At 45.0% G+C, this 25,416-nt stretch overlaps 1 protein-coding gene across 12 annotated transcripts in view; it reads right to left on the bottom strand.

The window, feature by feature from the left end:
- Positions 1-25,416, bottom strand: part of KIF1A (kinesin family member 1A) — a 269,201-nt gene that overhangs the window by 75,532 nt on the left and 168,253 nt on the right. For 6 of the 12 annotated variants that reach the window (XM_075340870.1, XM_075340871.1, XM_075340872.1 and 3 more), the window contains exons 17-26: positions 24,240-24,319; positions 19,008-19,114; positions 18,829-18,912; positions 14,712-14,892; positions 13,983-14,055; positions 7,196-7,289; positions 6,924-7,072; positions 4,333-4,511; positions 2,308-2,445; positions 1,642-1,869 (exon numbers count right to left, since the gene is read on the bottom strand). In XM_075340870.1, the coding sequence (XP_075196985.1) occupies positions 1,642-1,869; positions 2,308-2,445; positions 4,333-4,511; positions 6,924-7,072; positions 7,196-7,289; positions 13,983-14,055; positions 14,712-14,892; positions 18,829-18,912; positions 19,008-19,114; positions 24,240-24,319 (1,313 nt within the window). The remainder of the gene's footprint in view (positions 1-1,641; positions 1,870-2,307; positions 2,446-4,332; positions 4,512-6,923; positions 7,073-7,195; positions 7,290-13,982; positions 14,056-14,711; positions 14,893-18,828; positions 18,913-19,007; positions 19,115-24,239; positions 24,320-25,416) is intronic. The other 6 variants (XM_075340877.1, XM_075340878.1, XM_075340879.1 and 3 more) reach the window with 1 other exon arrangement.

Raw genomic sequence — 25,416 nt, 5'->3', positions numbered from 1 at the left:
GCCGGTGGTTCCGGTCCTTGCTTCAGGGTCCAGGTACCCCCTCTGTGCACGGTTTCCGGGTCGGTTCTCCGGTGTCGGTACCGGCGGGCTCCTACCCTGTCCCGGTCCACCTCGGATCTTCAGCAGCCGTCTTCCCGTCTCCTGACAGACACGGACCACCATCTGCCACCTAGCCAGCACACCGGGGCTCCAACCCCGACACCTTTCCTCTCTGGCTTCCACTTCAACTTCACTTTCTCCTCTAATCCGCTCTCAGCTCTGTATTCTCACCTCTCAACTCAGCTCAGAACTCTCTCTTTTTCCTGCCCCGGGTTCTCTAGACACCTAGGTGGGAGTTTTCCTTCCGCCTGGTCCCGCCCACTGGTGTGCCTTTCCTACAATGGGGGGGGTGACTAGGGTTTTGTCGACTCGGTGTAACCCTATGAGGGAAGGTGTTGTGTGGGGGTCTATTTTGTGTGTGACCACCTGCGGCGCCAGGGCGTCACAGAAGATATTATAGAGAAGTTCAGTGTGGGGAGATATTATAAAGATGGGCAGTGTGGGGGAATATTTTGTGCAGAAAGCACAGTGAGGGTAAATTGATTGAGGGGCATGACGAGGGAGATATTTTTATTTATGAGGCAGTATAATAATACTTTTATTTTTAGGAGCACCGTGTTGGGATGTGCTACAGAAGACCAGAGAAGAGGGAAGTCTGTAGCGACGAGCTGTGGATGTGAAAAGTCATCATGGCATTGGTACTATGACAAAAAAGATGGGGAGGACTCCTATCCATGTGTGTTTCTTTACTCCTTGTTTCTATATTTGTTCTTTCATGGTTTTGCTGCCTTTAGTCTGAGACTACAATTTGCACATTCCATCGATCTGATCATCTCTAGTGACGGATGTTAGATACCCACCAATCTAAAATTAATAACCTATTCTCATGAATATGTCAAGTCATTACGTTTCTAATGAAGAGCTTACGATCATCTAAAATAAGAAAAGAAGTAATACCATACGGATCCAAGCTGTGCACGTGCTGATCGTTCCCTGGTTTCCCCTTTGATTTTTATTCACAGAGCTTCAAGGATGACATTTTAGTATGACTCCAATGATCAGCTGCAGTGGTCATATGTTGTGTCAAAATGACAAATGTAGAGCCAGATGAACACAAAAGACCAGGTAGCTGTTGGCATTAGAACAGCAGAGTATTGGTAAGGTGGGTATTCCTGTGGATATTTTAGAACTTAGTAGGTGTCAACTTAAAAAATTATGGAGTTGGGCAAACCTTTGAAAGCCGGTTTATATTAAGTGTAATATTAAGCACCATCTTTAGACCATAGAATAGCTCTATATTAGCTCAGCTTAGTTACATAACTGGTCCTAGAGCATGGACAGGTTTGATATGAGTGTTTTCACAGTGATTTATTGGCACTTGTAAGGTTAATAAAAACACTAATATCTCATATCATTATTAGAGATCCAAGCTGTAATGTAGACAAGTAACTTATGGCATTACTGTGCATTGCAGGTCTACCATATGGTCGAAGACCCCTGACTGTGGAGCATTCTAGCAGTGCTGTTGTAGGAAAAAATATTATTCTATCATCCTGAAAGAGCTGGTTGCTTCCCATCATGATCTGGGCAGACCTGACGAACCTTCCCACTACACTGAACAGAGGGGAGCGGTCGTGAAACGGGTCGGATCTGACAGCACAGTAGGGATGCTCCTGGAATCCATCTTCTTCTTCCTCCTCATACTCCAAACCCTCCTCCTCTTCAAGCTGGGAGGCTGGCTCAGGACCCTCGGAGCCAGGGCTTGAGAGGGTGGGGGATGGGGTTATTTCGGCCATGCTGTCGCTCATGCATGTGGTGAATAAGGGAGAGCTGAGATCAGAAATGGGGAGGGGCTAGGTTAGTAGAAAACAGAATTGGTAACCCACACCAGGAATGGAAAACCCTGGGGAGCTAGAGAAAGGGTTGATAATATAAACTGGTGATGTAAGCAAAATGGCAGGAGAACAAAAAAAATAAAGACCTATGAATGAAAAGCTTCAAAACCAATGGACAGAGAAAAGTGGTGGAACTGGGAAGAAAGGATAAAGAAGGTAGAGCGCAGGAAGAGAACGTCCCCTGCTAAATAAGTTACACAGTTATGGTTAATCAAAGGGGTGTATAAGTTAAGGCTTTAGTATGATCAGACTGGCTGGCATTATTCATGTGGCCAGAGAGACCACTCAGTCACCAATCAAATATATATTCAACAGTTTTCCAAAGCTTCGATATTATGTGATGTGCACTTGTTAGAATGAGACAGCCACTTACCTGCCCACCAGACGGAACCAAGGGAAACGATCATAGAAAGGATCTCCTCCTGTCACCACATTGTCACAGTCTTCTGTCAGACCAGATGGAAGCTCAGCTGCGCGGTCGTACATCTCACGCATCATGTCCAAGCGTTGCCTGTGGGAGGTATAAATACACTGAAGGACACAGTAAAAATATATGAAGCCAAAGCGATATCTTATCCCCAAACACTCGATGAGAGATTACATTTGGTATAAAATTGGAGCCCATCTTCTTGGTTCATGGGCTGAGGCGAGAAAGAAAATCCAGGAATCCAAGACTAAAAAAAACTATACAATTTTTTTTATTTTCTTTCTAGATTTTGCTTTTTATTAACCCCATCACAAAATGCATTCACTCTAAATATAAGCCCATCGCCACAATCCAAATTCACTCTGTGTTCTAGTTAACCGTGGGATGTTAACAGCAGATTCATTTCTATGATGTTCATATTTCTATCTGGACAACCCCTTAAAGATTCAATTTGAATCTGATTTTTGGTTATTGCCAGTCTTGACAACTTGCCAACAATAACATACTGTCTAAAAAAACAATTCATGTGACTGCGCAGTTATAAAACTCCAGCTGGTGGTCTCCATGAGAAGAAACCGATCCTCTAGATCTCTTTAAAAAGATTTCAGTCTAGCCAATTAGTATTTTGCTTTGCAGTGGCGCAGGGTGCAAAAACTCCAAAGCAGCTCTCTACAGGTGTACACAGTTATCTTTTTGCCCGAAACATCTTTTTATTTTTAATTTACTTGTTCCAAAAAGACTTTTAGGGAGTGATGTACTTATGGGTTGTCCCTCCTTGAGGTCTAGGAAGGTTTTTTGGCCATCACGTTCCTCACACTTCTGCAGCCCCTCTATTTGCACTATAGTGGAGGTCTAAGGGGGAATGTTATTTCATAGTGGAGAGTGCCAAGTCAGCATGCAGTGTTCCTCCGGGAAAATAAATATGCAAATAACCTCTTCGGAGAGGAAGAGGACTTGAAATTTAGCGCTACCTTTTGGATGTTGAAATACTAAAAGTCAATATTAACTCTTTTAATAAACCTTGCCACAAGACGTAGGCTAAGGAGCCAAGCCAGAGAGTCTATTTACAGACATATGTTTTAAGTGATTGCCCCTCCTCAGTGCAAAACAGGAGATCTATTTGGTTAGGTGAGAGAAGCACGGTGTATAAGTCTCCTTACGCCTGTTTAGCACTCTCCACAAACAGAAAACGCCCCCTTCACATCCCCAGTTAGAGGACTGTCTTCTAGCCAAATCAGTTTGCTATCTTTGCACTGATGAGGGGCAAACAACACTGACAGATGTGTCTGCAAATAGGAGTTTCTGGTTTGGATTCTTATTCTAAGTCATATGGCAATGCTTGTTAAAAGGTCGATATTGACTTTTAGGATTGTTATATTCAATAGGTGGTCTTTTGGTGAAGGACTAGTCCTAGACTAGACCTAGTCCTAGTCTTAGACTGAGGGTCTGAATGGACACTGGTGGCAGAAAGATAATGTTTCCCCTAAGTTACAGTGAGGGAGAACCACATTATATGTATCCCTTGTCTATATCTTTTCTTTTTGAAGGCGATATATAGGGCTGCAACTTTCAATTGGTGGCATTAAAGAGCCAGTTATCCTCTACCTGGCGAAGAGCTAATTTGCTGGGGGTTTTCTTTACCAGGTACTGCCTGTAACCATTGTGCTTTATTTACAATAGATATTAGTGATCAGCCAGCACTACCAAGCTCGGGTGCTCGGTGCTTGAAACAAGCAGGTCGAACAATCTGATGGACTGGACTCAAGTAGCAAGCATAATGGAAGTCAATGCTTCTGGAAAAATCCTCAAGCTTCCCATTGACTTCCATTATACTTGGTACTCAAGTCGAGTCCATCAGAGAGTCCAACCTGCTCATTTTGAGCACATGGTAGTGCTCGCTCATCAGTCATAGATATAGAAGAACACTTTCCACTGTCAGACATGCAATTAAATCCAAAAGACAAAAATTACCTGAGTTTTTCCAGAGTCCAATAGTGAGTTGCACCATTTTTCTGGTCTTGAACTTCCACAGCCACAATGGTTCTTGGGAAGGGACGTTTCTCACGTTCAGAGTGAGCATCAGGTGGCAACAGGTCAGGTGGTAGTGGTGAATACAGAGTATCTGTCAGCAGGACAAACTGGAATTGTACCTGGAAATACAGAGATCGTGGACTATAAAATCTTCCCTTCCCTTTAATTGTGTCAAGTAGCTGATTAATAATTAAACATTATTATATATTCATTTCATTAAATAGTTATATCTAATTTATATTTGTATATTTACAGCAAGGTATCTGTGTGTGCTCTGTGTGTGCTGTTCCTTGGGTTTCTTTAAGTAATTTGAGTTCCATCTTTCAAAAACATATTTATCAAATTGGACTTAGCATATATCTGTTTGTCTGAGAAAGGAAAATTTGATTTTGAGCCCATAGATAATATGGTAAGAAATAAGTTGGTGATATATATACACAACAGTAATTAAAGAAATAAGACCTGCATTGGGGGAATGGTGGTCATACCATACGCATTAGTTCCACAGTTGATTTCAACCAAAATTATAGGTCATTGGGAGACATTTATCAATGATCTGATGGAAGACAACATCATTTGGAATGAAATCAGCCATACTTAAACTTTTTATCCAATATGTGCTACTCCTTGAAAGATTTTCAGCAAGAGGACATTCCCAGAACATTCCTAGAATGTTACAGAGACAGATGTTTTGTTCTTTGCCCTCTATGATTGGGCATGTATGGACAATTTAAACAATTTTTGACGGTCAGTATGGGCTAAAATGTGTATGGCTGCCTTAAGACTTTGTGCTAGGGACACAATAGGAAAAGATATTTCTGGCACACAAATAGGTATGTATAAATGTCAGAATTTTATTTTTATTTCTGTAAAACGAGTAACCTATAATACAGTAAAAGGTCAGTTTTGATTTCATGGTTATCATTGATGAATATCCTGGTGCCGAGAAAGCTGATAGTCTTGACATCATGGCGAAGGCTAAATGTGAGACCAGGTTCTGCATTGTTAATGTCTTGGAAGAAAGATTGGAGGCTAATATGATCGCCTTCCCTGATGCAAAAAAATGTTGTAAATATATCTTTTCCATAATTTTCTATGTGTTTTAAAAAGGTGGGTGAGAGTAAATGAAAGTCTCTTCAAATTTAGCCATGTACACATTAGCATAGGGGGGATGCCATATTGGACCCCATTGCTGTATCCTTGCATTGACTGCTTCGAGCCGTAAATACCCCATACCAATCCCAATGACCTTTAACCCTTACCAAATAACTTAATAATAATAACTCATACCACAAATCGATGATGGGTAGGTAAATGGCCACAGCTTTATTAATTAACCGATATTTCCAAAACCTTTTATAATGCAATATTGGGCCCTGACCTCCACCAACTACATTTTCCCTCCCCATGCCTGGTCACTGCACAAGGAAATGAGCACGTGACTCTTTCAGGGCCCAAACAACCTGCCGGTTGTGACAATGACATACCTCAGAGACCGAGTATGGACCGAAATACCAACCAACAGGGGAAGGGAGGGTGGGTGTTGCTCCACGATTCAGGGGGTAAGAGGGAGGGAACCTGTACCCCACCAACTTTTATACCTCATCTTTCCCCTGCCTCGTATCCCCGATCCAATCACAGTGCCTGTACATCCACCATATTGATAAAACACGGTCATTTTGCAACATTTTCCAGCATATTAACTCTTTGCAGTTCTTGGTCCCTGTTCTATCTGCTATGGGGCTTACTAGGAGGAAAAAATTGGTCTTCAAATAAGAAAATAAAAATTGTTAGTATGATAAGTAGAAGATCTAAGAATAGTTCTTTTTGCCTTCATTGAAATCAGTGTAACTGCTGAGAAATCTCATGACTTGTATATTTTGTATATCTTCTACATTGTTGATTTTTGATGGTATCATATACTGTTATAGCACCATTGTGAACAGGTCATGACACTTTGTATGGACAATTTTTCTTTTTCTTTTTATTAGATACAGCCTTGAAAAAGACTCTTCGATCCAAAACGTTGGCTTACTGAGTTATAGGTTACTCGTTTTGCAGAAATAAAAATAAAAGTCTGAAATTCATACATACCTATATCTGTGCCAGAAATATATTTTTATATTGTGTTCATTATTTTTTCTGAGCACCAACTACTAGTAAGTGAGCAGAGCATTTATCCCTTGGGCTAGGGGCAGTCATGTAAAAACACTATAGGAACTTAGTGTATATGCATCAAAGTGCATGTTTTACATCCCATTAATCTTATCTTACTCAGATTTGGATGTATTAGCACCCACAATACAATTTTCCATCCTCCAACACACTTATGCATGATAAAGAATTTTAAACTAAATCTTTTCTATATTAGTTATTCAATATCAGAGAGCAAACTGATGTACATAATCTAATACTATCAAGTGACATCAAGTGACATTTCTGATTAATCATTTACACACAAAATTATATAATATATACAGAAAGTCTTGACAGAAATATTGAATGTCTCTACATTGTCTTATCAGTATTACCTTCTTCTTCAGTTCCACACTAATTGCATTAGCCTCCTTGAGAAAAATGGCATTGCCCCATAGTTGGTCACGCAGTGACGTGAATTGGTACCATTTCCATTTTCGAAAAGCCCACAGAGCCAGATCATACTCCTGGTCTGTCCACTGAACTAAAAAGTAACCACATCTGAGTCAGATCATATGGAGGAAAGGTTGATTATGTTATACAGCTACTAGTTGGTGTGGTATGATTGAGAGTGAAGATTGCAGATGAGATACTTTAGCAATTTTACCATCATCCTCCGGTTCTTCTTCCTCCTCATTGACTTCAGTATAATATCTTGAATCCATCTGTCTTTGAAGAGCTTCCAAACGACTTTCATAATCCTGTGGAGTAAAACAATAAATTGTGTGCACTGGCAAGTAATATGCAAAAAAACAGCACAAAGTGTAGAGTAAAATGCCTGTATGGTCAACCAAAGGATGGTTTAGTAGTTAGTTCTTATCCTTCAGGCTGGGTTGGGGCAAGTATATGAAAAATCATCATATGTGTCATCTGTATGTCCATTTTTTTACAACTATGTGATATCAGGTTTTAAACATCAACAATTTAAAAAATGTACAAGACCAAATACAGTTTCCTACATTAATAATAGCAATGTAATCATAAAAACAGATGCAATATGAATGATCCACATGTCATCATTTGTTTCTGTGCACTCATAGACTAGAATAGTCGGGTCTCATCCAAAAAAAGGAAGAGACTAATGCATGGTGCAAATTTTTGGCACAGTCACTTGGTGAATGGGAAAAAAAATCTCTTGTTTAAATAGTCATTTTAACTAGCAGTTCATGTGCTAACTGATTTTTAAGACAGGCAGCACTCATACGTATAATAGGCTCATCTGAATGTAAGACCAATACAAATACAGTACCGGCACAGAGCTTGCATGTTTTCTCCTTTGTTAGGATAGGTTAATTGGGTCCCTATGAGATACACTGATGAGAAAAAGGGTAACAATGTTTTGACCTTTTTACTTTCAGGCTCCATATCTCACCATCATCTTGGCTATCTCATACATAAATTTAACTATTTAGCATATAATTAATTATGCAGATTTGTGCCATGTCAATGACATTGTTACTGTTTTGCTCCTAAAAATTTAAATACTTAAACACATTCTGTCTGTCTTGTACTTTTATTCTGGTTTTTCTTTTTTTCCAAAAAGAAGCATGTCCAGCTTCGAAACGCATATGAAAATTAAAACCTGCATTTCATCTCGTCTCCTCCTCTGATGAACCTTATTGCATATCAGACTATAAGATGCCCCAAGGTTTAGACAACAGAAAATAGGAGCAAAAAAATATTGATATTAAAACTACTCTGATGACATAAAGATTTAGAGGGGTAATGTCACTAACATTGGTGGTCTACAGTTGAGCTCGTTTCTTGGTGCTCGAGGGTAGAAGAGGGGGTAATACTTTATTCTAAAGTGGTAGAAGTATATTAGGAGGGTGGTACCAAAAAACAAATGGCTTTGTATACTGTCCTCAACAGTCACATCACAATGTCTTAATACAATTTAAATCAGCTATGTGCCTGCTGTCTTACATGTGTAATGTCTTTTATTTTTGTCACTTTAAACTCCTTGTACACATTTTAGTAGAAGATATTCTAATTTCCATTCAATATATCAAGTCCTGTACTACACTGATTTTCTGTGCCCTTCATAACCAGACATACATTCATGGCGGAAAATGTTGTCACCCTTAAAATTGTTCCAGAAAATGAAATATTTCTCCAGGAAAATTATTGCAATTACACATATTTTGTTATACACATGTTTATTTCCTTTGTATGTATCGGAACAACAACAAAAAAAATTAGAAAAAAAGACAAATTGGACATAATTTCACACAAAACTCATAAAATGGGCCGAACGAAATTGTTGGCACCCTTAACGTAATATTTGTCTGTACTCCCTTTGGAATAAATAAGTGCAATCAATCACTTCCTATATCTGTCGCGGGCGGGGAGGGGGGCCGCTGCGCTCACCACGCTCGGGTCCGGCGCTGCTGCTGCCTGCTGCTTGCTGCTCGCTGCTTGGTGGCTCGAGCAGTGGGCCGGATCCGGGGACTCGAGCGGCGCTCCTCGCCCGTGAGTGAAAGGGGTTAGTTTTTGGGGTTTGGGAAGTCGGTCCGTGATGCCACCCACGGTCTGTGGTGAGGTTGGGACACCACCGCTGCTCTGGACGGGGATCCCGGGAGCGATGACAGGGAGCAGCCGAGATGTTTCTCTCCCCTCTGTAGGTAGGGGGTTTTGGTGGTCCCGGGGCCCGGTGAGGTGACTGGAATTGTGGATGGCAGGGTTTGGTGAGGTGCAGGGTCGCGGGGGCAGCGCGGTGCCAGGTGGCACGGTGGTACTCACTCAGCCAATAACATATACGGAGTCTCTGGTAAAACAAACAGCTGGATGGACGAGTCCCGCAGCCGGCTGCAGTGGTCACTCCCGGTACGTTGGCGGTGGCTGCCTTTCCCTGCACCTGTAGTGTGTTTTCGGCCCTGATGGCTTCCCACCGGTAACCCGCTCCCCAGCTTGGATAGGCGCCAGAGGAGCTCCTTTTGCCCGCAGGCTCTAGCCCTGGGAATTGTAGCCTTGGCGGTGACTGTATTTCCCTTCACGGTTTGGACGGTTGCCTTCAATCGGGTCTTTGCTGCTGGGAAACCCTGGAGGTTCCCGTCGCTAACGGATTTGACCGGTTTAACGGTGACTCCAAGCCTGGTTGGGGTCCGTAGGCCCTGCCGAATGGTGCTGGCTTCTCTTCGCTCCCCGGTTCGGGGACACGGTCAGACTGCTCCTCACTTGCCACTTACTCTCCCTAACTGCACTCTTTCCTTTTCCCGCTTCCAGGACTGTGAACTCCTCAGTGGGTGGGACCAACTGCCTGGCTCCACCCCACCTGGTGTGGACCTCAGCCCCTGGAGGGAGGCAACAAGGATTTATGTGTGACTGATGTGCCTAACCGGGCTGTGGGGTGTGTTGTTGCAGTACCCGTGATGACCTGGCTTGTCCAGGGCGCCACATTCCCCCTTGGTTAAATGCAGACCGTCCGCAGGCTGCCCGTCCATCACCGGTTTTATTTTGTAACTGTAAAAGAGGTAGAAACAGGTAAAACATCAAACATAAGCATACTTTTATGAAACTTCCCTTAATGGGAGGCACTTTCTTTAACGTTACTAACGGTATTATTTTTATTAACAATACACGGCTTCCGCTCTCCCCCCCGCCCAAACAACCTGGCCCTGATGCTGCCCCTAAGCAGTGGGCAGCACCCCTTGCCCTAGTGCATCACCAGGCTGCCCGAGCGGGTACGGTCTCTTTCAGGGGACCCACGTCCATGGGGGACCCCTGAACCCCGGAGGATCGCCACCGGTTACGGTAGTGGCGGGCCTGGGCCATCCCTTTCCTGCAGGCCCATCCTCCAAAACAGCCTCTCCGGAGGTGGCCACGGAATAAAGGCCAGGAATTATTTACATGCCACAAGTTTGTGGTTGCCCTGCAAGTTCTCGGGCGTGTACGTAAGTAGTTCCTTACGCCAACGGTGCAAAGGGTCCCTTCAGGGACAACTTGCCGGCAACGGCCGGTTCAATCACGGTTGCTAATTAGGTTACAGTTCAGTTGATTCATTTTCATTTACTCACTTAACAACGGCTCTGGTGGTCCCAACGGGGACAACTTGCAGCGGAGGGACCGCTGACCTTGGGGCGGCTACCACCGCAGGGGGTCGGCCCACTCAGGGACCGGACGGTACATCGGGTTCTCTTTCCATAGGCCATGCAGTCCAGAACCACTGATCGCCGTTGGGAACGGCGGTGGGGGCAGCGTGCTCGGGACCCCCTCCTCCATCAGCGGCACTCTCTCCGGACCTCCTGCCACGGTACGGGCACCCGGCTCCCACGCAATCAAGGCTGGTTCAGGAGTTTGGGTGGCCTGATCACGACGTGGCACGGCCGCTGCGGTCCCCTGCTCACGGGCCCATACCACGGCAACCATTCTGCGCATCTCAGCCTTTCAATCCAGCAACTGCTGCAAGCTCTGCGCCCTCACCTTCAAGCAGAACCGGCCCAGCTCCCGCTCCAGCCAAGCGGCGGTCCCGGCGGGGAGCACACCCGGGCCGCAATCTGCAAAGGCTACTCCACCTCGGCTCTCCCAGAGCTTAGATGCTCCGGTGGCGGGCGCTCCTGCACTCCAGCCCGAGGACAACGCCATCTCTTCATCTGCGTCCCCCTTGGTTTCTTCTCAGCACCTCCTCTTCAGGGGCGGAGCTTCGGCTTTCGCGCCTCCACTGCTCGGGAAGACGCTCGAGCGGGGAACTTTTCGCACCCAAGATGGCGGATTCTGAAATTTTTCGGCCGGACACCTCCGGCGGGACACAAGGCGCACTTCTACCAGGCGGTAGAACGGTAAGATCCTGTTCGTGACGCCAAGTTGTCGCGGGCGGGGAGGAGGGCCGCTGCGCTTACCACGCTCGGGTCCGGCGCTGCTGCTGCCTGCTGCTTGCTGCTCGGTGGCTCGAGCGGTGGGCCGGATCCGGGGACTCGAGCAGCGCTCCTCGCCCGTTAGTGAAAGGGGTTAGTTTTTGGGGTTTGGGAAGTCGGTCCGTGACGCCACCCACGGTCTGTGGTGAGGTTGGGACACCACCGCTGCTCTGGACCGGGATCCCGGGAGTGATGACAGGGAGCAGCAGAGATGTTTCTCTCCCCTCCGTAGGTAGGGGGTTTTGGTGGTCCCAGGGCCCGGTGAGGTGACTGGAAATGTGGATGGCAGGGTTTGGTGAGGTGCAGGGTCGCGGGGGCAGCGCGGTGCCAGGTGGCACGGTGGTACTCACTCAGCTAATAACGTATACGGAGTCTGTGGTAAAACAAACGGCTGGCTGGACGGGTCCCGCAGCCGGCTGCAGTGGTCACTCCCGGTAGGTTGGCGGTGGCTGCCTTTCCCTGCACCTCTAGTGTGTTTTCGGCCCCGATGGCTTCTCACCGGTAACCTGCTCCCCAGCTTGGATAGGCGCCGGAGGAGCTCCTTTTGCCCGCAGGCTCTGGCCCTGGGAATTGTAGCCTTGGCGGTGACTGTCTATCCCTTCACGGTTTGGACGGTTGCCTTCAATCGGGTCTTTGCTGCTGGGAAACCCCGGAGGTTCCCGTCGCTAACAGATTTGACTGGTTTAACGGCGACTCCAAGCCTGGTCGGGGTCCGTAGGCCCTGCCGAATGGTGCTGGCTTCTCTTCTCTCCCCGGTTCGGTACCGGCGGGCCACCACCCGACCCCGGTCCTACGGTTCCGCGTCAATCGGCCTCTCCTGCAGATGGCCACCACCGTCTGCCAACCTTGCTGTATGTGCCCCGGCCACGTACCCGGACACGGTCAGACTGCTCCTCACTTGTCACTTACTCCTCCACTCTCCCTAACTGCACTCTTTCCTTTTCCCGCCTCCAGGACTGTGAACTCCTCAGTGGGTGGGGCCAACCACCTGGCTCCACCCCACCTGGTGTGGACCTCAGCCCCTGGAGGGAGGCAACAAGGATTTATGTGTGACTGATGTGCCTAACCGGGGTGTGGGGTGTGTTGTTGCAGTACCTGTGACGACCTGGCTTGTCCAGGGCGCCACATAACCATCAACAAGCTTCTTACACCTCTCAATTGGAATTTTGGGCCACTTTTCCAAACCAAACTACTGCAGGTCTCTCGTATTTGAAGGCGCCTTCTCCCAATAGCAATTTTAAGATCTCTCTATAGGTGTTCAATGGGATTTCCTTCTGGACTCATTGCTGCCACTTCAGAACTCTCCAGTGCTTTGTTTCCATCCATTTCTGGGGTCTTTTTGAACTATGTTTAGCGTCATTGTCCTGATAGAAGACCCATGACTGAGGATGCAAACCTAGCTTTCTGACACTGGACACTACATTGCAATCCAAAATCCTTTGGTAATCTTCAGATTTCATGGTGTGTTGCACACAGCTCAGGCACCCAGTGCCAGAGGAAGGCAAAACAACCCCAAAACATCTTTGAACCTAACCTAATCCCAGTCCAGACCTAAATCCCATTGAAAATATTTTACACACCTGTCTCGGGTCTGGGCTCTGCTCCCTTCACTCCCATTTAGTAAACTTTCTTGTGCGCCACATCGGGGTTTGCAAGTAGCACAGCGTGCTCCTAGATGATGAACTTCCTTGGTCTATATAAGACCTACAAAGACACAGACCTGTGTCTTGGTACTAAAACTTTTATTTTGTGCAAAGCAACTTGTCTGTGGTCTTCAGGGTGTCTCCTGTCTGCCTGTGACTTCCTGTACCTCAGCTATCTGTGGATTTCAGTACCTCTGCTGCACCAATGCCTGTGTCCCACGGGCCCACCAGACCTTGAGCTTAGAGGATCCACCTCACCTAATGAGCTGCCCAACGAAATCTGAGGCAAGACTTGAAAATTGTTGTTCACAGATGCCTCCATCCAATCTCACTGAGCTAGAGCAATTTTGCAAAGAAGAATGGGTAAACATTTAGGCCTTTATATGTGCAAAGCTGGTAGAGACTTATCTAAAAGACTTGCAGCAGTAATTGCAGCAAAAGTTGGTCCTACGAAGTATTAATTCAGGGGCTGAATACAAATGCACATCACAATTTTCAGTTTTATATTTTTAAAATATTTACAAAGCCATGTATCATTTCCTTTAAAACTGTGGAAAATTCCGGGGGAATATTTTTTCAAGGCACTGTTTAATTTGGGGATCTAACAAAAGTCCCTAGGCCTGTGATCAGTTTTACACTGAAAGAAAATAATGTGCAATATTGTGCAATATTGCTATAGTATAATAAGTACCCAAGTCTATTATTAGAACTAAAATGAAATAAAAGTAAAAAAAGTTTAGAAAAAAGTCACAGTAGAAGAATACCAACAATAATACCCTCATGAAAAAACCCTCCAATATTATATCACCTCAATCATAACCCACAGAATAAAATTCACACAACATTTAGGCTTCTTAAATCTAACCTAACTACCATACATGTTATGTCAACTTCTCACCAGTCTCTGCTGCTCCAGAAGGTAATTTGCTTCCTCGCGTTCTTTTCTATACTGATCTTCCAGTTCCTGAAGTCTAATGGAGAAAAGGTGGAGGCATTATATAAATTACCGCTAGGATCACTTTGACATCCTAGATACATGTCAGCCAACAGCTATCTCATAAGACTTTTTAATACGTATTACGCTTGTTTTAGCTGAGTGTTTATGTTTTCAGTGTTGAGAAGGTAGTAAGCTGCTCCCAGGCTCCTCAGGGGACGGCTCATCTAATCAAAGAACTAAAGAATTCAGCATTGATATTCAACATGCCCAATGTTTTTCCGAGGAAAGTCAGGAGAGCCCCATAGACATTGGATGGTTGACCTTTCTTATCGAAAATGGTGGGTTTGGTCTACTTTAATTACTTTAATGTGTATGGTGGCTTTAAGTACGGTATATGAGTGAACATGTCTACATTTGATGGTCTGATAAATGTATACTCATCCTGCCCCTCTATTGACATCAGTGGAATTAATACAAAGTTAGCAAGAGCAATCATTGTGATTTGTTACTCTTGAATCAAGAGGTAGTCTTGTGTACAAAGTCATCTCTAAATTAAAACCAGTAAGTAATCCCTGATTGTCATCAATGGTAGAGATTCCTGTTGGGATTGGCTAATGATATGACTGATATGGCACGTTATTGAGAAACGTATCGGAAAAACCAATGTCTTTGCTTTCTGCACAGACTCACCTTTGATCCATCTCTTGCTTCATGTCAATACCTTGCTTCTCAAGTAACTCTCGCTGAGCAAACGCCCAGTCCACAGGCTCTACGGGTGTCTCTGCACATGGTGTACGTTCCCTCTCCTGCCGGGCTTGCTCGGGGTGGTTAAAACGAAACACATGACTCTTCCCCATAATGATTCGATTACCTAAATAAAAACAATTATGCAGAGATTAAAGCCAAGTACTACAAAACCCCAACAAGGAGGAAGATAAGAAATATATTATGGACCTTAAAACGTTTGAGCCTTCCCAGTGTAAGGTCATTTTGGTCAAAATTTCACTTATAAATGTATAGTAAGTCCTTGACTAAAGCTACAAGAACAATATTTCTTTTGGCTACAATCAATGACAGTCGTGCGGTGTTCTGCGTTACACTCGCTTGGTGTCATGGCGGCGTCGGACTCTGTTTACACTATAGAGTATGACAAGCTACCTGATATTTTTTAGTTGCACAATCTGTCATGGGCGTCGGCTGATCCTGGCTTCACTGCTCTCCAGCACAGTGGGAGTTAATTTCTGCTGGTTTGTGATCAGCTGCTGGGAGCTCAGGCTGCTGATCACCATCTCCAGCCTTTATAAGCTTCTGGTGACTGGGGCTCTATGCCGAATATACGGTAGCTCTTTGCTTCCTTGTTCCTGGTGCTATCCAGTTGCATGGTGATCATCAGTTTGCAGGTCAGTGTGGTGTGTGAGTCCTCCAGTTGTGTAGTTATTTACTACCCCTTTTGCATTACGCCCCTGTTCATATATTGTCCCTCCTTTGTGTTTGAGTGCAGTGCGCACGAGTTTTCATTTACCCTTGTCTGTGACTATTTGTGGGGTATTGGCAACTGGATCTCCGGCCCGCTCCCTGCGTGGGGGAGCAGGGAGTATCAGGCCCTGGACAGGAGACAGGGTCACGTTGGAGGCTTGACCCTGGCTACCATTAAGTCTACCATCAGGATAAGGGACAGCACAGGGGTCCATGTCTTAGGGTCACCCTAGGAAACCCTGTTCAATCCATACACCCCCGTGACATTGACTCTAAGAAAGTTCTCTCAAAAACAGATTATCTAAATAAAAAGTTCACCATACTATTACTCAGCCTGACTAAAGGGGGCTCAAGGACATGTATGATAACACTTAAAGGGTCTCTTCTACCTGTGTTTTGCAGTGTATATTGGATATATGTGGACAATTTCCAAAATATATTTTCGATATATGCTACTGCATGGGCATATACTGTCATCCATTGTCTACAGTCTCCCATTATAAAAAACATACTAGCAGGATACTTATTCTTACTAAATACATTATGGAAAAGCGCAGTCTGTCACACTATTCCATCCTAATTTTATTTTTATTTTTTTTTAAAAATGGTACATTGGCCTGAGGGAGGCCAGAAGAAGATTTTTGGTCTCTGTTGGGTGAATGGGAGCCTGTCCTGGTGCATATGTACCGCCCCCGTGCCAGCGGCCGAGCCGCTCGAATCCGGAGCCGCGGTGGCTCGAGGGGTCTCCGGACCCGGGGGTCCGTGCGGACACTCAAATTAAAAGAAGAAAGGGGGAGTATGTACAGGGGGTTAGAAAGTTCATGACCCCACCCACGGTGCATGATAATGTAGGAGACCAGCGCTGCTGTTGGGGAAGTGAGCCCGATGGCAATGGTTTAGCAGCATGATGTTTAACCCCTCCGTGGGTAGGGGGTTGGTGCCCTGGGGCCCATTGGGGAGTTGGAGATTGGGGTGCTGTTGGGTAGAGGAAAAGGGGCTTTTCAGTGTACTCACTCAGTCCAGGAATAATAACACCGATAGCTTGTAAACCAGGGTTCTGAACACCACTGCAGCTGGGAGGTATCACGCTGGGATCCGTGCCCTTGGTATTGCTGTTAGCCTGTGGCCTTTTCCGTGGTACTTTCTCACTAGTTGGACCCTCAAGCTTGAAACTTTTCGGGTCCCGCTCACCCGTATAGCTAACAGAGTGAGCTTGCTCTCAGGGTTCACGCAAAGGATTATTTCTTTGGACTGTATTTGGGAAAGTCCTATCCCATCGGTGCGCTAGTACCCCGATTTTGGAGCTGGTTGGGGATGAATCTTGAAGTCTTCACCCCCGTCGGGTAAATTACCAGGACGCGTGAAGCTACTTCCCGGCCTAGTGTCCACGTACCCCGTTGTGCCCTGGCCCCTGCCCGGTGATGGCTCAAGGCCGCCGGCTGCCCTCCTCGGCAGACCGTGCCCCTTGACGTGATCCCCTGCGACCAGGGTTCCAGCTCCTACCAGGCCCAGACCAACGTCTGCCACCTAGTAACCTCCAGGAGCCCTGCTACGGACCAGTGACCTCTCTCTCCCAGAGAGTCACTTTCTACCTCCTCCTCCTTTCACTCCTGCTTCACTTCTCTTTTCACTTTTACACTTCTCCCTACCAACCCCCAGGTGTTAGTAACACCAAAGGACCAGGATCCGTAACCAAGGAGGAGTGAATACTGTGCAGAAGGGCAGATTGCACAATACCCTGTGACGACCTGATAGGCCAGGGCGTCACACATACAGTGAATGGACACCACAAAATGCAATGTGAAATATAATATGGAAATATTTTTATTTATGAAGTAGATGTACTTTTTGTATATGCAATAAAATACCGCACCAGGGTCTCAGAAGTAAGATTATCTTAAACCAAACCTCACTGTTCCCCCAGGTTCACCAAACTACCGCCATATATTTATTAATACCTGCATACCCGTTGTTACAAGCCATTTTGATATTTTCTTGATTATATATATATATATATATATATATATATATATATATATATATAAAAACATATGCATGACTGCGGTATCAATATGCTAATTAGTGGGCGACTTATCAAACAGTCGTTGCTTCCTCCAAACTAGACTTCTATCACGGCCTTGTGGACATGAGTAACATAATTTGCAAAAGCAATATCACTGTCAGCTCTTTGCAAATCACTGCTTTCTTGGCCATACACAGTTAGCCGGGTGTACACACCCTGGATTCATCGGCACACTGCTTAAGGACACAGTGATGATGTGGGACACAGGCAGCCGTGGGTTTTGCAGAGCTAGCGATAACAACTGGCTGCATCCTGCATCAGCACTACCTCCCGGACATCTGCATTCACCCAGTTTACTGCGCACTGTCAGGAAGGCTGATATATGCCCGGTATCGCTCTTGTGGATCATGTTATAGATGGTCTTAGGCCCATGTAATATAACTAGTGGGATGACTAGTCTGGGAAAATAATGCCCCCATGACTGGTCACCTACTAATTAGCATAAGACCATCGTGGTTCTAAATATTTTTTTTTTTTACCAGTAATCAATAGGACTATTAAAGGGGTTTGTTAGAAACAGTATAAGGATAGCAATAAATATATGGTGGTGGTTTGAGGGGCCAAGGGAAGCTGTTAGGTTCCCTTTAAAGGGACTCTGTCAGCAGGTTTTGCAATGTAATCTGGAGACTGCATGCTGAAAGAGTTAAAACAGAAATTCAGCCCTGCCTGTCTTATCTCACAGTCTGTTTTTGTTTAGCTGCAATGTTAGCTTAAGCCTTTTATCTTTATCATTAGTGGGTCTCAGCTCTAGTTTGACTTTTTCCCTTCTGTGATTAGTAACTTCTGTCTATGGAAATGTACACTGAAGGCCTAGTGTCGGTGGGGACAGCTCTCCCAGCACTGCTACATGCAAAATCTCAAATCTTTCACTGTGTCAGAATGGCTGCACCCTCTAATTTAAGTGATACATCATTGAACTCAGGGCCTCTTTGTCTATATTATGCTGCTCTCAGATGAGATAGCAAAAACCTGACAGATTCTCTTCAATGACCCACATTGGTAGAATGCACATGGGTGCTTTGACAGACTGAGCACATTGGTCAGTAATTATGATTAGTGGCATGTTATTGCAGATATTGGCTTATTACTTTCTGATTCTCTTTATTACAATGTGTTCTCTTAATTTTTGACTGAAGCCACAAAATAGCTACTTTCTTTATCTATTGGATTTAGGTATTTTTGCATTCTGGGTAGCTTCAGGTATTTCTTACTTATCACAAGGCGTCCATGCAGGGGACATATTCTCACCTGATCTTAGCACGCATGCCTCTGTCACTTTCTTCCCGTTTACATATGTGTCGGCTCCTTCACAAGGCTCAAGTGTCACTGCAACTGTGAGAGGGGGAAAAAACATGAAGTATTTCTTACTACAGATGATGTTCTCCATTATTGTACAAAGATAGTTTTGCAGTATTTAATCGTATTACCTGACCCACAGAGCATCATATCACTCCGGAAAATGCAGTGCTCATCACGGATAAAATGGCCACTGAGGACAATGTCCTGCCTCCTCTCTATATCCTCACGTCCAACTCTGCAGCAAGAAATATGAAAAATAATAATGTGTATGTTATGAACCCAATCCTGGCACCATTTATAAGGAATCTGTCAGAACTAAAAGCACTGTTTCTCTGCTAAAAAGTCCATTCTGTGCTTGACCTTTTTCTGTTTGTTTTTTTCACTATTAAGGTTCCTTTCTCTATCTCTTGGGCTTCTCCCATACATCTCCCATCATAATAAAATCCAAATTTGCCAGTAACCAACTCTTTAATGCTCTGCTCACTTGACTGTTTAGATTTTCCATTAGTGATCCATTGCATCCATCATGCAAACAGGAACAAACAGAAAACGGAACAGACGAACAGAAAACGGAACAGACAAACAGAAAACGGAACAGACAAACAGAAAACGGAACAGACAAACAGAAAACGGAACAGACAAACAGAAAACGGAACAGACGAACAGAAAACGGAGCAGACAAACAGAAAACGGAACAGACGAACAGAAAACGGAACAGACGAACAGAAAACGGAACAGACGAACAGAAAACGGAGCAGACAAATAAAGTCTGAAAGGACAAGTGAAAGAACACTAAGGAGCAAAGGCGCAAACTAGGGTCTTATCTAGTAAAAGTGGAACAAAAGAGAAAGATACGCTCACATTTTAAAGTTGTGTAACACACAAGACCTGCACTTATGGCCTCTTTCACACGTCCGTGAAAATCACGCACGTTTTTCACGGACGTGTCAAAGGTGCGTTTTGCCCTCCGTGAGCCATGTTTATGGCACACGTGTTCTCCGTGTGTTATCAGTGATAACACACGGAGAACGGGAACTTTCTGCTCACCTGTCCTTGGCGTTGCTGTCCATGGTGCTGATCTACGGTCTTCAGTCCTGCAGACTCCCCGCTGCTGCTGCTTCCGGCCGCAGTGAAGTGAATATGCAATGAGCATAATGAGCGGCGGTCGGAAGCAAGTGACAGCAACGGCAGAGACAGCAGGGCTGAAGAAGATGAGTAAAGATTTGTTATTTTTTTCTCAGACACGTGTGTTTTCTCCGGTGCGTATCACATGGAACACCTCCGTGTGGTCCGTATGCGGGCCGTGTGACACCCATGATGCCGGAGAAAAACAGACATGTCTACGTGTGGAGCACACGGTCACACGTATGCTCCACACGTACACACGGTCCATGGAAGAACACGTACGTGAGCGCAGACCCATTGATTTTAATGGGTCTACGTGTGCCTGTGTCTCCAGTACGTGATGAAACGGACCAAACACGTACCGGAGACACAGACGTGTGAAAGAGGCCTAATAATGGTGCAGCTGCTGCAGATACACAAGTGCACAGGACAGTGCAGACAATGCAGAAAAAGGACAGATGATGTGTTCACTCCACACTGCTGCTGAAGACTTTCCAAGGGAAGATCCAGAACACACCAGGGGAGGGAAGTAGATTTATTATATGCCTTCCAAAGAAAAGAAGATTTTAATGGCTTTGAAAGGCACTGAATAAAAACCAGTTATCTCCACTGCTGGGTCCTGGATCTTCCGTTGGAAAGTCTTGAGCAGCAGTGCGGAGTGAACACGTCGTCTGTCCTTTTTCTGAAAGTGAACAGTCTTCACATGTAAAGTAAAACTGAGTAAGTTTGATATGCATAGAATCTATTACAACTTTTCACTTTAGCTAGATACTACCAGCTTGCCGCTCACCTCTATTACTTTCACAGGACGGAGCCAAGTATGATTTGGTTGATTATATCAATACATATATACTATATCTACATAGAGTCAGGGACCAGAAATATTTGCACAGTGACACATTTTTACATGATTTGAAACAAAGCAATCAAGATGTGATTAAAGTAGCCGGTTTAAAAGGAATATGTGAGCACAGATCCCCCTTGCTAGAAATGGCAGTGAACGTCAATGTTGATTAGAGATGAGTGAACCCAAGGCTCGGTGTTCGTACCAAACACAGACTTTACAAAAAAAACAAATAGATAGCGTTCGAGAGTTCGGGTGCTTTACGTATGAACTCCACTCATGTGAGCATCACTGTGCTCAGGAACGCTCGGTGCTCAGCCCAATGCGAGGCGCTTGCAGTGTTTGAACAGCTCGCACTGGATGTAACAACAGCACGATCGTATGTAGTGTGCACCCCCCAATAAAATTTGAAAAACCCAGTCTGCCTGCCTCCGGAAGTAATCTGTTTATGGCTGGCTGCATCTGGACGGAGACCCGAATTGCCCAATTAGTGACTTCAATTGGGGTTCAGGTCAACTCAGGGTCCTAAATCGAAATTTATCTAAACTCCAGATGAACCTGCTGAACTGAACTTCCACGGGTCCACTCATCTCTAGTGTTGATTACCTATTTAAAAATGTCCTACATCCTGCTGTTGGTGTAGTGCCCCTGAGACTTCAGTCGCCACAGAGTATTGCACCTAAGGTGTAGTGCTCAACCTGGATCCGGAAGAGGTCGGTACTAGTTTCACCACTTACACACCCAAATACACACCAGGTTGCCCTCCCCAATGGGGACCGGGCTAGGATAGGGTTTTAAGGTTGCCTTAAAACATGGGGGGCACCACCCACTAGTGACAGGGACCCGGGGAGGGGCATTCACCAAGGTGGAGTTAGGAGCCAAAGACAACAATTTCGAGAGTTCTCGAAAAGGAGCGAATGTGTATCACCAGTGCTTGGGTGGGACACAGGAGTTCATGCGGTTGCCAAGGGGAGAGCTTCATTGCACCCTCGGAACCGGCGCCATACAAGGTTTAGGACCCTAGGGAAGATCATTCTCCAAGTTGGTTTGCCAGAATCTGCCAGGACGGGGAAGTTGCAGGGTTCCCTGGCTACACAGAGCCCGAAAGCACAGTGCCATATAGGATCCGTGTCCTTGGACACAGCAAGGCCCCATTGTGGAGCCGCGGCACCTGCAAATAGGGACAAGAGTACTACTCGAGACAGACTAGGGTCCCCAAGTAGCTTTAAGCTATGGGGATCCAACACACAAGGCTCTAGGAGGAAGGGGCCCACTGAGCACCAGACCAGACTGACCTCCGAAGGAAGCCGGCTTCGACGGAGCCCATCACAGCGAGTGACCAGTACCACCCAGCGAGCTGCACAAAGAGGGAGTAAATACACCTGGAACCGCAGCATCTGACTAGAACTTTTATTACCAGCGCCGCTGCCTCGCACCTCGGCGCCAAAGACATTCGCCATCACTACTCCCCTGATCATCCCTCCTGGGGCCCGCTCCACCTGTGGGAAGCAATACCATTATCGGCTGCTATTACCATCCGCTCCGGAGGACAGTGACAGCAGCGGCGGCTAATCTCTGGCTGCTTACCACAGGTGGCATCACGACAATCATCCTACTAGAACCCTCATCATCCTCCCTCCTTATTGGTGTACACTTCGGGGCACGAAGCTGGGCAGGCCACCGCGACATCCCAGACAACCACACTGGTGCGGTGATGAGTAAAGCAGGTACGAGACCCGTGCCTGACTAACCACCTGCCCCCTGGGTGCTAAATTGGTGCACAAAACCTCAATAAGCTCCAAGCTCCAGGAGTCCACCTTAAAATCCTGGCAAGGTGGTACAGTGGTGTACTAGTCCTTCTAGACTGTATAGGATTTTTCCGGGGTGGACCCCAGCTGCTGGAGATGCGGGTTGGAGGTGGGGGATTTTGCGCACATCTTTTGGACCTGTCTGGCTCTGAGGCGGAGAGGGTGAGGTGATCAGATATGTGACTGGTACTATCTAGGTCCTGGGCCCGGAGTTGCTTTTGTTACAGCTCTTGGAGAACCGATCTCTTCGTACAAAAAAATTCGATGTTGTGTTTCTTGGTGGTGGCGGCTTGATCGTGCGTCCCCCTGAAATGGAAATCTGGCGCTCCCCCCACTCTGGACCTTTGGGCCTCAAGGGTCAATGACCTGCTGCAAATGGAGGACCTGACTTCCTTGCTTTATGATAGACATGAGCTCTTCTACAGGACCTGGTTCCCCTGGCTGGAATTTAGGTTTTCCAGTGAGTATGACCACCTAATGGCTGATTGATGTTGACTACCTGGTCTGGGTTAGTTTCTTCTCCTGGAGGCACTGGCTCTTCCCTTTCCCTTATCCTTCCTAGATTCCCCTCTCCCTCTATTTCCCCCCCTCCCTCTCCCTTCTTTGTCCTACCTTTCCCTCCCCACCCTTCTTCCTTTTTTTTTTTCTCTTCTTCCTCCTATATTCTTCTCAGGGGGTCTCTTCCCTTTATGTGAGTGGGGCCCGGTTTTTAACCGGTGTCTCACAATCCTTCCAAATCCCCTTCTGTAAATTCTAAAATGTACAGACCCACATTTTGGCGGTGGTAGGCTATTTTGATTTACTATTGTATATGGAGTTTGCTTGCCCTTACTGTCATGCATATTGGGCTTATGTTTTCTAGCCCTTGTTTTGTTGTGGTCTGTTTATAAATAAAGAATTTAAAAAAAAATGTCCTTTTTGCAATTTGCAGTGTTTCTTCATACCACATGCCACTGGGTTCTCCGAGGATCCACAGCACCAAACAATCTCTACTCATTGTCTGGGCTTTAATCACACAATGCTCCATGATTGATATTCATGAAAGGGATTGTCCACTACTCAACAACCCCTTTTCGAATGCCCCAAGTGTTTAGTAAAATAAAGAAAAAAAATACTGGTACAGCTCCTCTGTTCTGAGCCCTGTGTCACCCCCAGCAATCTTGTGACATTTTTTGTGTCATGTGAATATATACAGCCTGTCTGACAAAACTGTGAACGCTGCAGCCCATCAGACATAAGCAAGATCACAAAATCGCCAGGGGACCCAGTGTTTGTAGAAAAAGAGCGGCACCGGTCTGGGAAGTAAGTAGGCATTTTTCTTATTTTATTAAGGACATCAGCAGTGGACAACCAATTTAAGGAACATTCTATGTGATTGCAATAAGAATAGGCTATCCTATTTTTCATATACTTAATGTTAAACCTTCTATAAAATTGTAAGTACAAAGTTTTATATGATACCATGAATTGTGTTCATACAACCTTAATGTTGGCATAAGTAATAAATCACAAAAACTAAAAACCCACTGGTAATATCAGATATTTACACTTTTATCAAATTAACTTATCACGTCTGCTCTTACCTTGTAATGCCGTCTTTTATGTAATATAATAGACACTCAGACATTAGAGGATCTTCATTGAGATTCACAAGGTGAGGAGTCTAAGAAATAAAAAAGTAAAGAAGCCATAAAATTCAATAGCATGCAATAACTATGGACGTTGAAGACAAAATAAATAATAGATAACAATGTATAGAAAGCAATAAAGACTCTGTTTACATGTATGGATTACTACTTAGAGTATAGGAGAGAAATGTGGAGCAAAGAAAGATATAGGGGCCCCAATACATCAAGCGGTTTACATCAGAATTCTAGCTTACGACTGCTGGAAATGCTGCAATTTTTTTACGCAAATAAAAATTAATGCAAAATTTGGTGACTTTTGGCATTTTTACACCAATCCCAGCCAGTTCCGACAACTTTACGAAAAGTGATTGGAGCTTGGGTGGGATGGATGAGGTGTAGTGAAGACCACCAGACAAATTCATCATAATTTACACCAGAAAGGGGGCTTAATTTTGGCCGGCAATGAATGCCAGTCTCCGAGATGAGTAACATGTCTGGTGGAGGAACACAGCAGTTGTGAGATGCAACTAAGTCAGTAGCAGGCACAAGCCTATTAATGACCTTGGCCAATCTTACACCAGCAGTGCCTTCACTAACACTGGCATACAAAAAGAGAGTTTTAATAAATCTGAGCCAAAGGTGTGTTCTAATGGTTAGAAGGCAACATCCACCAAACCTTACATGGTACAGCTTGGTAGAAGCTACTGTATGTCATTCAACACAGTTCACTAGACAAAATCACACTTTTTACTCATTTTAAGGACCATTGTACATTTATGAAAATTGTCCAGAACTGTGATAATGAAGGCCTATGCTTGGAATCTTCCATTAATCCCGATCCTAGGAGATCCGACCCCTAACACCCACAAAGGTCAACTAACCGACGAGTCTGTTGCCCTCTGGCAAATGCTATTTCCCCTTTCATTCCGATTAAAGTCTATGGGACTGAGCTGATATACCAAGTCATCAACTACAAAACCTGGTAAGGCTCTGTTCACATGTCCGTTTAATTTTTTTCTATTTGTCTGCTCTGTTTAGTACAGACAAATGAAACAGATAAACTGAAAGGGGTATTCCCATCTCCAAGATCCTATCCCAATATGTAGTAGGTGTAATAATAATAATAATAATA

The sequence above is a fragment of the Anomaloglossus baeobatrachus genome, chromosome 3 (assembly GCF_048569485.1).
Source record: "Anomaloglossus baeobatrachus isolate aAnoBae1 chromosome 3, aAnoBae1.hap1, whole genome shotgun sequence".
Lineage (NCBI taxonomy): Eukaryota > Metazoa > Chordata > Amphibia > Anura > Aromobatidae > Anomaloglossus > Anomaloglossus baeobatrachus.
Note: the sequence above shows the minus strand (reverse complement) of the source record. Positions and strands in the feature narration are given on the sequence as shown.